The sequence below is a fragment of the Pimephales promelas genome, chromosome 17 (genome assembly GCF_988280905.1).
Source record: "Pimephales promelas chromosome 17, fPimPro1.hap1.1, whole genome shotgun sequence".
In the NCBI taxonomy this organism is placed as follows: domain Eukaryota; kingdom Metazoa; phylum Chordata; class Actinopteri; order Cypriniformes; family Leuciscidae; genus Pimephales; species Pimephales promelas.
The window spans coordinates 6,781,500-6,795,205 of record NC_142785.1 but is presented as its reverse complement, the minus strand read 5'-3'; the positions used below and the strand labels follow the sequence as shown (position 1 = coordinate 6,795,205).

Sequence of the window (13,706 nt, the reverse complement as noted above, 5' to 3'; positions counted from 1 at the left end):
AAATGCATAGGCTACTACCTTGATGCGATCATGTGCAAAACAGATCAGTGTCTTTATTTAAATTTCCTAAAAATGATCACATCAAGAAGAGGTGGATCAATTTTGTGCAGAGCCAACCTTGATGAAGAGCTGAGGATCACTGCCAACACCCGCTTCTGTAGTGCTCCCGCCTCGGCCTTCGTCCTCCCGTCCCGAAAGCAGTATCACATAACACCTTCGACAACTTTCCCGCTAGTGGGCGTGGTTTCAGCGCAGCCAGCGGACACGCCCCAAGCATTTGAGAACAGAGATAACTGCTCATTTTTTCAAGATTTTGATAGCTTATTTTATGTACTTGCTGGCTTTTTTTATCATTCATATTTGGCTGGGTGGCTAATAACACATTTTTCTGTGGTGTGACAAACTCAGAACACATACTTAATTTTGACTTTACAAGGACTTTTAAGTCACTATGAAATTGAAACTGACATTTGTTGTCTTCTTTGTTTTTTTATGGAATACTCCAGTATTTATAATTAATGATTTATCCATAGACATAATTTTATTTATTCATGCGCCCTCGTAATCTTTAATCAAAATAACTTCCCCTCCTACTTGCAACGACAACTCTTTTAATCTCTGATGACACGTTTACTGGCGTGGTGTGAGGGCGGGACAACCTGTCACTCAAATCAGCAGTAGCAAATCACAATCATCCAACAATCCCCAATTCCGCATGAAGCAAATTAAGTATCCCTACATTTTCTCCTCTTTAAAAAGCGGACAGTTTCACTCAGACAATATGTCAAAAAAAGGGAAGAAAAGACTATCACAGCTTCTGTTTCATAGCGAATAACAATGAAGAACTGGTGAGGAGGAAGTGGCATAGGTCTGGTGAAGCCCGTGCAGAGCAGACAGGCTGCATGACGGACATGGTGTGTAATGCATACGGCATCATCTGCCTGCTCTTCTGGCCTGACACTAATGGGTGTTGACGCCAGACCATTTAAAGGTCTCTTCCATTGCTGTGCCTTTACAGGCAGCTTATCATAACCTGACCTATAAATTACATTCAGCAGGGAAACCACAAACCTGGGCTCATATTAAACCAAGCAAATATGACACTCCAGAGTTCCCTCAGATTCTGAAAGGGGATAATCTGAGAAGTCAGCCATTAAAAAAACAGTTACTGTCAACATTTGGGTGATTTAAATTCATGTGGTGACAAACATTTACGACTGCTTAAATGTACTGCCGCTTTGATACTGGCACTCAAGCACAAGACATTAACGCAAACACCTGACACATGAAACCTAATGAATAAACACACTCATCCCCTTCACAGGTGACTTCCAGTCGACACATTCATGTGTGCAGGATAACTGCCGCCTGATCTTTGGAGGTGATTTATTCATTTCCCTATGTGCTTTGCAGTTTGAGCTGAGGCAATTAGATATGTGTCGAGATTGCAGGTAGTTGTCGGCTCATGCAGATGGTCCACAGCTCCATTTCATAATAACAGCCATCTCAAAGATTAGAGACGATAGAAGAATAAAGAACTTGAAAAAGAGACTATACTCGGCACAAACCCTACCTCTTCAATCATAACTGTAAAATAAATTAATCTTAACCCTTTCCCTGCCATTGATGAGAAAATGCTTCCCTGCAACTCCAAACTGAATGTCAGAATGGGAAAGAAAGGTGATTTAAGCAATTTTGAGCGTGGCATGGTTGTTGGTGCCAGACGGGCCAATTTCACAATCTGCTCAGTTACTTGGATTTTCACGCACAACCATTTCTAGGGTTTACAAAGAATGGTGTGAAAAGGGAAAAACATCCAGTATGCGGCAGTCCTGTGGGCGAAAATGCCTTGTTGATGCTAGAGGTCAGAGGAGAATGGGCCGACTGATTCAAGCAGATAGAAGACTGAAATAACCACTCGTTACAACCGAGGTATTTAGCAAAGCATTACCTTGAGACGGATGGGCTACAACAGCAGAAGACCCCACCGGGTACCACTCATCTCCACTACAAATAGGAAAAAGAGGCTACAATTTGCAAGAGCTCACCATAATTGGACAGTTGAAGACTGAAAAAAATGTTGCCTGGTCTGATGAGTCTCGATTTCTGTTGAGTCATTCAGATGATGGAGTCAGAATTTGGTGTAAACAGAATGAGAACATGGATCCATCATGCCTTGTTACCACTGTGCAGGCTGGTGGTGGTGGTGTAATGGTGTGGGGGATGTTTTCTTGGCACACTTTAGGCCCCTTAGTGCCAATTGGGCATTGTTTAAATGCCACGGTCTACCTGAGTATTGTTTCTGACCATGTCCATCCCTTTATGGCCACCATGTACCATCCTCTGATGGCTGCTTTCAGTAGGATAATGCATCATGTCACAAAGCTTAAAACATTTCAAATTGGTTTCTTGAACATGACAATGAGTTCACTGTCCTAAAATGGCGCCAACAGTCACCAGATCTCAACCCAATAGAGCATCTTTGTGATGTGGTGGAACGGTCGGGAGCTTTGTGGCCTGGATGTGCATCCCACAAATCTCCATCAACTGCAAGATGCTATGCAATAATGTACATGTAATGCCATGTAGAATTAGAAGGGTGAAAGGGGGTCAAGCACAGTATGGTGTTCCTAATAATCCTTTAGGTGAGTGTATATTTATCATCATTAAACCCCAACCGACTGTTTAGTTTAGGGATAGTCCACTCAAAAATGAAAACACAAAAAGAAAATAGTTTGAAGAATGTTGGTAACCAAATAGTAGTTACAATGGAAGTCAACGGGCCTAAATTATAGCTAAACGTTTAGGTAACCGACATTCTTCTTTTTTTGTTCCGCATTAAAAAAAAATACATGCACGCAGGTTTTAAACGGCATGAGAGAATGAGTATATTTTCCTTTTTTGGTGGACTATCCCTTTAGTACTTCACTAAGATGTGATCTGAAATATCAGGAGAGACCTATCTGTTTGCATCCCATCAGAACAACTTCAGTGGAAAAGACGGCTTACCGGGCATAGCATGGACCAGGTCTCCACACAGGATCATAAAGCGAGGTCTGGGCTGTAGTTTATTGATGGCCTGTACTGCCTGCTTTGTGAGCTGGACCTCCTCAGACCACTCATCACCTCCTGAATCACAGTCACCAATCCTCCATGCCTTCATCAGACCCAGCTGAGGGTCTGCAGCCTGGATAAAATAAAAAGGCCCCCTCCAGTCCTTCTGTTCATCTGGGTAGGACAAGAGAAAATAACATGAAGCTGACAAACTATCTAGTGTAAAAATCTAAATTATTAATGGTCTGTTTGTGTATAATGCATACACTGCTTTACATAATTAAACATTACATAAGATGCTTACTATCAAACTGTTTTAAAGTATTTATAAAAATCCTTTTCTCAAGTGAAAGAGTCAGCTAAGGGCACATCCCTAACACCTGCAATGTGTCTTAAAGAAACTTCAGCGGTATAACACCTTCACGGCACCTTGTGTTATAAGGAAACAAAAACATCAACTTTCACAGCTCTTACCCATGATTCTTTGCGAGACTTCCAGCATTAAAACTTGGTCAAAATATAAATGAAGAGTATACCCCAGCTGGGAACATCATACAATCCTTGTCTTAGCTTTTCACTCTACTCACTTATGTCGAGTATTTGTGAAGAGATTGACAGAGCAGCACGTCTCAAGAGCTAAAAGAAAAAGACAGAATTTCAATCTGTTCCTGATCCTGGCAGTGTAGCCAAGAAGGGAAAAGAGTTTTATGATTCTGATTTATCTTTAGCTACATATCGTCATATCTTGTAGTGCAACAGTGTAGACGAAACAATTAAACAATGAACAATGAAAGATTTAAGTCTCACAATTAATTGTGACTTGAGTGTGTTTGATTAATCAAAAAAGAGCCGGCTCATTGGAGTAATTCATTGGAGAGTCAAATGACACTGGCTGTGCTCTATGTTTTTGATTCACTAAACAGAATCACCTCAAATAACTGAGGCATTCATTGGAGTCGAACTACACTGGTTGCGCAGTATATTTTTGAATCACTAAAAATAACTGGCTCCTTAGAGTCATGTCATTCCCTGGGGAGTGAATCGGACTACACTAGTTGCTCTCTGTTTTTGAATCACTAAAAATAACTGGCTCATTAGAGTCATTCCCTGGGGAGTGAATCGGACTACACTAGTTGCTCTCTGTTTTTGAATCACTAAAAATAACTGGCTCATTAGAGTCATTCCTTGGGGAGTGAATCGGACTACACTAGTTGCTCTTTGTTGTTGATTCCCTAAAAAGAACCTGCTCATAAGCATCATCTATTCAGTGGCTAGGCTACTAGTTCCGGTGTTTTTGATTCACTACCAGTTCATAAGAGTCATTTATTTGGGAGTTGGACAAGATTGTGTAGTATGTGTTTTAAATTCACTGAAAAGAACTGGCTCATAACAGTCATTCATTGGAGAGTCAAATGACACTGGCTGTGCTCTATGTTTTTGATTCACTAAACAGAATCACCTCATATAACTGAGTCATTCATTGGAGTCGAACTACACTGGTTGCGCAGTATATTTTTGAATCACTAAAAACAACTGGCTCATTAGAGTCATTCCCTGTGGAGTGAATCGGACTACACTAGTTTGCTCTCTGTTTTTGAATCACTAAAAATAACTGGCTCATTAGAGTCATTCCTTGGGGAGTGAATCGGACTACACTAGTTGCTCTTTGTTGTTGATTCCCTAAAAAGAACCTGCTCATAACAAGCATCATCTATTCAGTGGCTAGGCTACACTAGTTCCGGTGTTTTTGATTCACTACCAGTTCATAAGAGTCATTTATTTGGGAGTTGGACAAGATTGTGTAGTATGTGTTTTAAATTCACTGAAAAGAACTGGATCATAACAGTCATTCATTGGAGAGTCAAATGACACTGGCTGTGCTCTATGTTTTTGATTCACTAAACAGAATCACCTCATATAACTGAGTCATTCATTGGAGTCGAACTACGCTGGTTGCGCAGTATATTTTTGAATCACTAAAAATAACTGGCTCATTAGAATCATTCCTTGGGGAGTGAATCAGACTACACTAGTTGCTCTTTGTTGTTGATTCCCTAAAAAGAACCTGCTCATAAGCATAATCTATTCAGTGGCTAGGCTACACTAGTTGCGGTGTACGTTTTTGATTCACTACAAGAACCAGTTCATAAGAGTCATTTATTTGGGAGTTGGACAAGATTGTGTAGTATGTGTTTTAAATTCACTGAAAAGAACTGGCTCATTCATTGGAGAGTCAAATGACACTGGCTGTGCTCTATGTTTTTGATTCACTAAACAGAATCACCTCATATAACTGAGTCATTCATTGGAGTCGAACTACACTGGTTGCACAGTATATTTTTGAATCACTAAAAACAACTGGCTCATTAGAGTCATGTCATTCACTGGGGAGTGAATCGGACTACACTAGTTGCTCTCTGTTTTTGAATCACTAAAAATAACTGGCTCATTAGAGTCATTCACTGGGGAGTGAATCGGACTACACTAGTTGCTCTCTGTTTTTGAATCACTAAAAATAACTGGCTCATTAGAGTCATTCCCTGTGGAGTGAATCGGACTACACTAGTTGCTCTCTGTTTTTGAATCACTAAAAATAACTGGCTCATTAGAGTCATTCCCTGTGGAGTGAATCGGACTACACTAGTTGCTCTCTGTTTTTGAATCACTAAAAATAACTGGCTCATTAGAGTCATTCACTGGGGAGTGAATCGGACTACACTAGTTGCTCTCTGTTTTTGAATCACTAAAAATAACTGGCTCATTAGAGTCATTCCCTGTGGAGTGAATCGGACTACACTAGTTGCTCTCTGTTTTTGAATCACTAAAAATAACTGGCTCATTAGAGTCATTCCCTGTGGAGTGAATCGGACTACACTAGTTGCTCTCTGTTTTTGAATCACTAAAAATAACTGGCTCATTAGAGTCATTCCCTGGGGAGTGAATCGGACTACACTAGTTGCTCTTTGTTGTTGATTCCCTAAAAAGAACCTGCTCATAAGCATAATCTATTCAGTGGCTAGGCTACACTAGTTGTGGTTTATGTTTTTGATTCACTTCAAGAACCAGTTCATAAGAGTCATTTATTTGGGAGTTGGACAAGATTGTGTAGTATGCGTTAAATTCACTAAAAAGAACTGGCTCATAACAGTCATTCATTGGAGAGTCAAATGACACTGGCTGTGCTCTATGTTTTTGATTCACTAAACAGAATCACTTTATATAACTGAGTCATTCATTGGAGAGTCGGACTACATTGGTACATTGTGCAGTATATTTTTTAATCACTAAAAAAACTGGCTCATTAGAGTCATTCCTTGGGGAGTGAATCAGACTACACTAGTTGCTCTTTGTTGTTGATTCCCTAAAAAGAACCTGCTCATAAGCATAATCTATTCAGTGGCTAGGCTACACTAGTTGCGGTGCACGTTTTTGATTCACTACAAGAACCAGTTCATAAGAGTCATTTATTTGGGAGTTGGACAAGATTGTGTAGTATGTGTTTTAAATTCACTGAAAAAAACTGGCTCATAACCGTCATTCATTGGAGAGTCAAATGACACTGGCTGTGCTCTATGTTTTTGATTCACTAAACAGAATCACTTTATATAACTGAGTCATTCATTGGAGAGTCGGACTACATTGGTACATTGTGCAGTATATTTTTTAATCACTAAAAAAACTGGCTCATTAGAGTCATTCCCTGGGGAGTGAATCGGACTACACTAGTTGCGGAGGATGTTTTTGATTCACTACAAGAACCAGTTCGTAAGAGTCATTCATTTGGGAGTTGGACAAGATTGTGTAGTGTGTTATTAGTAATGCTGCATGAAGTTTCACCGCAAATCTCTATGGGCAGGCCAAGTTGTTTCAATCCATTCGTTTTGTCTTTCGTTTGCTATGCTCCGAGCATCACTTTGGGAAAGCACAAAACTTGGTTAAAAGAAATAAATATAATAAAAACACATGATATCTGACCATTTAAAATCTACCATCTGCTGCCTGGAATCTTGTTTGTTGTCTAATGCTTTCATGTACAGTCCCCAAAGACTGGAAACTATTTTCAGGCAACTTTTAACAACATGAATTGAGAGGAGCAGACAAAGCTGCCATGACAGCCGATAAGCACAAGCCTCTTTCAGCAAACATAAATCAGAGGGATATCTCAGATGACTCCCAGAGCCTTCAAATACTGCTAACCTAATCATAAGTCAAGATAAAAGCCTCCTGTGATAAAGCATTAAAATGAACTCAACTCACAGCATCCACTAACAGCCACTGCTGTAGGTTTTTCACATTAAAAAAAAAGAAAAGAAAAAAAGTTGCAGATGTCAACACTGCCAGAGCAAAGTAAAGAATAAGCAAGAAATTAGTCTGAAGATTTCAGACTGGATTTACATAAACAGAGAGCAGAGAAACCACACAGGGACAGAAAACACTTGAAACTCTTACTGAAATACACCAAAACCAAAGATTGAAAGTCTGCATAAAATCTATTTTCTAAATGCATTTTAATGATATTATTGTGAACAATTTACCTATGCATCTAATCCCATTGTTTTATTTGGCCTCTTCATTTTAATCAAAATGTCACACGCCACATTTTTTTTCTTGTACTGCACTGTGTCACAAAATGGAATATATCTATTTCATCGCAAAGTTAAAGGGAAAGTTCACTTTGAAATTAATTTTTAGTATGTTTTAGCTTACCTCACTGTTTCCACAGTGGTTTCAATTTTGATATTTTTAGGTCAAACCGTTCTTATCTGTTTGACCTAGACCACTTGGAGGTAAAAATGATATAAATATTGTTCATTTTCTCACACAAACCTCTTGTTTCGTGCCTTAGGCTATCAATGTGTACATTTACGAGTCATTAAGTCATGGTTAATTTGGACTTGGGAATTCACCACTGGCAAGAATGGTGAAAAAGATTTAAAGAAGCTATATGACTAGAGAAAACTAGAGAGAAATGGCTGTGGCAATCCCTATTGGCAAAAACGTCCAACACCCAAAATGCACTTTTGATCTCGGCACTACCAACATTAGTGGTAGCAATAGATTGCTTCAGGAATTATGTATTTTGGAAGTCCAAAACCCAGAAATAACCTCCGGTTCTTATCGTCAAAGTCAATGGGTTTTTGATTAAACACCTGAAATAAAGTCTGTGGTTAACACAAGGTCAAGATATTTTAATTTTTTAATCATGAACTATGCTAACTCAAACATTCAGGGAATTTTATTTTATTTTTTTAAATAAAGACAAAGCATCGTTGGTGCTTACAGGTGGTGACATTGACGTTTATGGCGTTTAGTCCTATCCTCTGCTGATAGTATTTAAGCTTTAAAAAAGCATAAAAGTTGTCAAAGATTATGATGAAGAACAAAACAAGAACGAGTCATAAACTTTTGTTGGTCACAGAGCTTTTCTGTAATAACCTAAAAGCCAACTGAAAAAATTACAGAGGGAACCAGGGTGACGCTAACGTCTGGGTTAGGCTAGCCTACAAAAATGTTGTCACTGCAGCCCTTTATACAAGAAAAACTTCAGATTTATTATTACAGTCATGTCTATTATTCTGATATGGAAAAACGTTGCTAAATGTACTTAAATATTTTATTTCACTGCAAAATAAACAGGCTTTTCTAAGAGGGAAAATACCATACCTGTATATTTGTAGTTATTGTCAAAGATGGTTTGTCCTTGCAAACTCTATGGGTACTGTGGTGCATATTCGAAATCGTGTAGCACTTCTGCTATTTAAACATATTTTCCATTTTCAGGTGAATAATTGAATATTGTTGGTTTTGGTTTACTACAAACGTTTGATATGTTTAAATCTGCTTCCTCCTAATGCAAAAGCAAAAAAGAAAAAGTTGATAATCACTGATTTAGCGCATTTTAACCCACTTAGCTATATTAGGTCGACGCTGGTTAATACATGTCATGTGACATGTTACAGTTTCTAACTAAATTGACCTGCAACTATCTCTGCACATTCTGAAGGTGGTTTGATATTTGTGACAGAATACTTACTGAAAGCAAGGTCTGCTATCAAAGTGGTAACGTTAGTGTGCTTGTCAAAGACTTTACAAGGAACTAACTTGGATTGCAGTGCTTATAAAATATATAAAAGACTAGAATCCTTTAAGGAATTATAAACTTGGATTGCAGTTCTTATAAAATATATCAAAGACTAGAAACCAAAACATACTGTCTTAATAAAAGTTTCACTGCATCATCTATAATGTAAATCGACGTTAGCTATCCTCAGCTAACCATAACGTTACCTTCTGTCAGTCCCTTATAACTCCGATCCTTCGCCCTCAGAAAGACACTTTCGTCCTCTGCCATTGAAAGTATATGACAATAAAATGTTCAATCTGGATTTCCTACGATGACGTTTCGGTTTTCTGTTTGGTAATAAAATGAGGGCGTTCGTTGCTAAACCAGATAAAAGCATTGGTTACTTAATAACAGTGAGCTGCGTTCTTGAATCGATGCGTTTGGGGATGTATTAGCAATGCCTGAGAATGTTCGGACTCCTCTTTACAGTCTATGAGAAAAACACAATCTTACTCGAAAACCGGCTCTCTAATGCTCATTTTGGATATATTTTCAGACAAAGACAAGGAAAACGACACTTAGCCTATATATGGACACTTATATATTAAATACAACCACTCCTTGTCAAAGATCTGTAATGTTACATTTATGTCACATTGGGCATTTATGATATATTTTTTTATGTTTCATGTCACATTGGGCTTTTATTTCTCATTTGGAAAATAAATAAATTTTGTTTTTTTTTTATAACTTTTCTGGGAAGATAAATAAAATACAATTTAAAAAAACTTTTTCAGAAGTAATAGTTTTTGCATTTTATTTGCTTTGCCACATATTTCAAAACCACATAACTGTGACCATAACTGTGACCTTTTCAGGTATATAGTTTAATCAGAAATATTTTTTTTAGATTGTTTTTTTTTTTTTTACAACTCGAAAATGTGCAAACTGAATAAAAATAAATATGGTGTTTGTTTTATACCATATGTTGCATACCTGCTTTAGTTACAGGTATGCAAAATATTTGCAAAATAAATTTCATTAAAGGGTAAACCCTAAACCAACGTTTTTTTTGTATCTGTAAGACTGGAGCTTTATTATTGCTGTTCATCGAATTTGGACATTTGGGTAACATTTTTTAATTCTACAATATATGGTGTAAAAACGTCTGAGTGCTGCCCTCTTCAGGTTGAACGGTGGCTACTGCAGTTGAATTTTTTGAACCTATTGTTAGTTGTGGTGCCCTGTGATGTAAGTAGGCACCAGCTAACCACGCCCTTGCCTACAGAGAGACCTGTCTCAGGTGCGACTGTCAGTCGCAGTGCCGGTGTGATTTAGAATCACAGATATTACTTTTTGAAAGTATGAATAACATAAGAATTTTCACTGGAAAATATCGTCTGAGCAATAACATGCATTTTTCTTCTGGCCAACAAAGGGGTAAAAAGAATTGCAGTAAATCGCACTGATTAAATATGCAATCGCTCATGATATGACGTCAAACCGTGCAAATTATACGTTGACATTGTTTCTCAAATTGTTAAAGTTAACAACATCAGCATTGTGTGTCTACATTTAATGTGTAGGCTACCTGGGCTACCTGGTTGCAGTTCAGTTTAGTACTTCGTAACTGTATGAATTAAGCAAATTGTGGTGCAGTTACATAATGACTATTGAAATGCGTCCGCTTTGAACCCCTTCAAACACGGAGAACCTCTTCAGTTACTTTCGTAACCTCAGTTCCCTGAGAGGCAATTCCCTGAGAGGCAAGGAACGAGACATTATGAATGTTGTATATGGGAACTCGTTTCCTACTCCACTTCTGCTGAAACCTTATAGGCTAACGCCAGCCAAGCTGGCCAATTGACGCAAATAAGCAAACACAGAACACGTTGCAGTATAAAAGCAGATGCAGCGTCAATATTCATCAGAATCGAACAAACTCTTAAATAAGTAGCAAACGCGGCGGCGAGCGTAATGTCTCGTTTCTTGCCTCTCAGGGTACCAAGGTTACGAAAGGTTTTCTCGTTCCCTATCAAGGCTACGGAACTTCGACATTATGAATGGCATATATAGGAACTGTATAAAATCCCACAGTGAAGCCTAACACTCCACTGACAACATACCCAATACCAACACTGCCTCCCCAGAAAGCAAGCAAGCAAGATAGGCTAAGGTTAGCCAATAGCGAACAACCAAGCTCTGATACGCCAAAACAGACCAATCGCTCGCTCACAACAGTATGTGAAGGTCAACGCACAGCGGTGACAACAATTAAAACCTACACAATCAGCATATAGAAAAACTCATGAGCTTAGCGCAGAGTTGCCCACATAAAATGATATGTAAACACAAATCAGCTCACCAGAGCACCCAAGACACCACCGAGGATATCCAACTTGTAAAATCTGGCAAAGGTGTTCTGAGAAGACCAGCCAGCTGCAAGACATAAATCCTGAATAGACATTCCCTGAGTCCAGGCCCATGAAGAGGAAATCACCCTTGTCAAATGGGCATTGATGTTAAGGGGGCATTCCTGCCAAAGGCAATCATAAGCCAAAACAATAGTGTCCAGAATCTAGTGAGCAAGCCTCTGTTTTGAGAACACCCGTCTCTTGTTGCATCTACCAAAGCACACAAACAGCTGGTCTGATTACCCTTGTTGCATCCACCAAATCACACAAACAGCTGGTGCGATTGTCAGAAAGCGGCCGAGCGATCCCGGAGCACTCTGACCGGACACACAGCACTCTGAGCATCCAAAGCCTGAGAAGTTGATGGCTCAGAGGATGCAGTGAAACAATCTGCGCGGCCTCGGCCTGATCGTCACATTACAGTTTCCCGGCCCAAAGCGAATACAATCTTCACTCAAAGAGAAGGCCTGTAAATCCCCAACTTGCTTTGCTGATGCAAATGCGAGGAGCAGAGACGTTTTGACAGAAACCTCAAAAGGCGGGCGCAACAACGCATCCAAAACCAAATGCCACGGTGAAAGATGACCGAAGATGGCCCATTCAGGGCATAACCTCCTGGCTCCTTTGAGGAACCTGATCACCAATGCATGTATACCAATAGACTGCCCGTCAACGTTGGGATAAAAAGGGGCAATAACGACGTCATACACTTTCAGAGTGGATGGAAGGCTCCCCTCATCCATCCTGTAGTGAAGAAAATGCAGGATTTCACAGAACAACTCTCTGGGTCGATACCGACTTCCTGAGACCATTTCAAAAAAACTCCCCACTTCAGGGCATGCAGGCGCCTGGTGGACAGGGCTTGCGCTTCCGCGATGGTGCTCAATGCTTGCGAACTTGTAACTGCCACGCATGGAGGCTCCACAGCCAGATTCCAGATTCATCCTTTTGCCTGAGACAGCAGGTCCTTCCTGAGCGGGATCTCCCATGGCCGTCCTGTCAGTAACTCCACTAAGTCTGCGAACCATGGCTGATTTGGCCAATTCGGAGCTACCAGAGTCACCGCCGCTCTCTCCTTCCTGATTTTGTACAACACCAGAATTTTCACCGGAGGAAAAGCATAGGGGTGGCGGTGGCAAACTTTCAGCCACCACGCAGTCAGCGCGCCCTCCTCCCGGGCAGAGCGAGACAGTGAGAAGAACGTCTGACGATGCGTGTTCTCGCTCATCGCGAAGAGATCGACCTCTGCTCTGCCGAAACGCTACTTGAAGGGACACGTCTGCTAGTGTTGAAGCAGTCTCATATGCAGCAGTCCTAGGTGACAAGCTTGCCAGGTCTGAAGAGACCGAGAGAAGTGCTCAGCGCCTCCGCTCGCTCGGGCAAGACACGCGCTCTCATTCTCACCAAATCCAAGTGCACTCCCAGAAAAGTGGTGGTCTGGCTTGGTAAGAGCACATTCTTCTGATTCTTCACCTTCAAACCCAGTGAAGGAGGGCTTCCACATGGCCGATCAGCCTTTCTTTCGATTGGGCAAGAAGCAGCCAGATAGTTCAGGACGCGCATCCTGATGGACCTGAGGTGAGAAACGCCGCTTCCACACATTTCGAAAACGTTCGGGGCGTGAGGGCTAGACCGAACAGAAGCACAGTGTAATGATCCACTGCATTCTCGAACGTAAACCTCAATCGCCTGTGATGCTTCTATCTGGATATGAAAGTATGTGTCCTTGACCTTTAGATCCACTAAAGCGAACCAATCCCCGGGGCGAATTTGCGCCAAGATCTGCTTTAAAGTGGTCATCCTGAAGGCACGCTTGTGGACCGCTCTGTTGACAGGTCTCAGATCCAGAATGGGGCGGAGACCTCCTCCTTTCTTTGGCACTATAAAGTAACGGCTGTAAAATCTGCTCTCCCGCTCGCTCGGGGGAACTGATTCTATCGCTTTCATCTCTATCAAGTTACACATTTCCTGTATCAGTATATGCGTGTTTTGGGACAAAGTTAATGACTGGAATATGCCGCGGAAGCGGGGTGGTCTGCGTTTGCACTGAAGTGTAACCATGCCAAACTATATTTATTAGCACGGGGAAATGCCCGGAATAGCTTCCCACGCTGTCTGAAAGTGCTTCAGTGAGTGTGGACTGATCTAAACCTGTGGTCATCGCCACTGTGTGT

At 40.5% G+C, this 13,706-nt stretch overlaps 1 protein-coding gene across 1 annotated transcript in view; it reads right to left on the bottom strand.

The window, feature by feature from the left end:
• The window catches only part of cpped1 (calcineurin like phosphoesterase domain containing 1), a 47,254-nt gene extending 37,698 nt beyond the window's left edge, over window positions 1-9,556 (bottom strand). Inside the window, exons 1-2 of the mRNA XM_039685462.2 lie at window positions 9,343-9,556; window positions 3,010-3,228 (exon numbers count right to left, since the gene is read on the bottom strand). Of these exons, the coding sequence (XP_039541396.1) occupies window positions 3,010-3,228; window positions 9,343-9,406 (283 nt within the window). The 5' untranslated portion in view covers window positions 9,407-9,556. The remainder of the gene's footprint in view (window positions 1-3,009; window positions 3,229-9,342) is intronic.
• Between the last annotated feature and the right edge of the window lie 4,150 nt (window positions 9,557-13,706).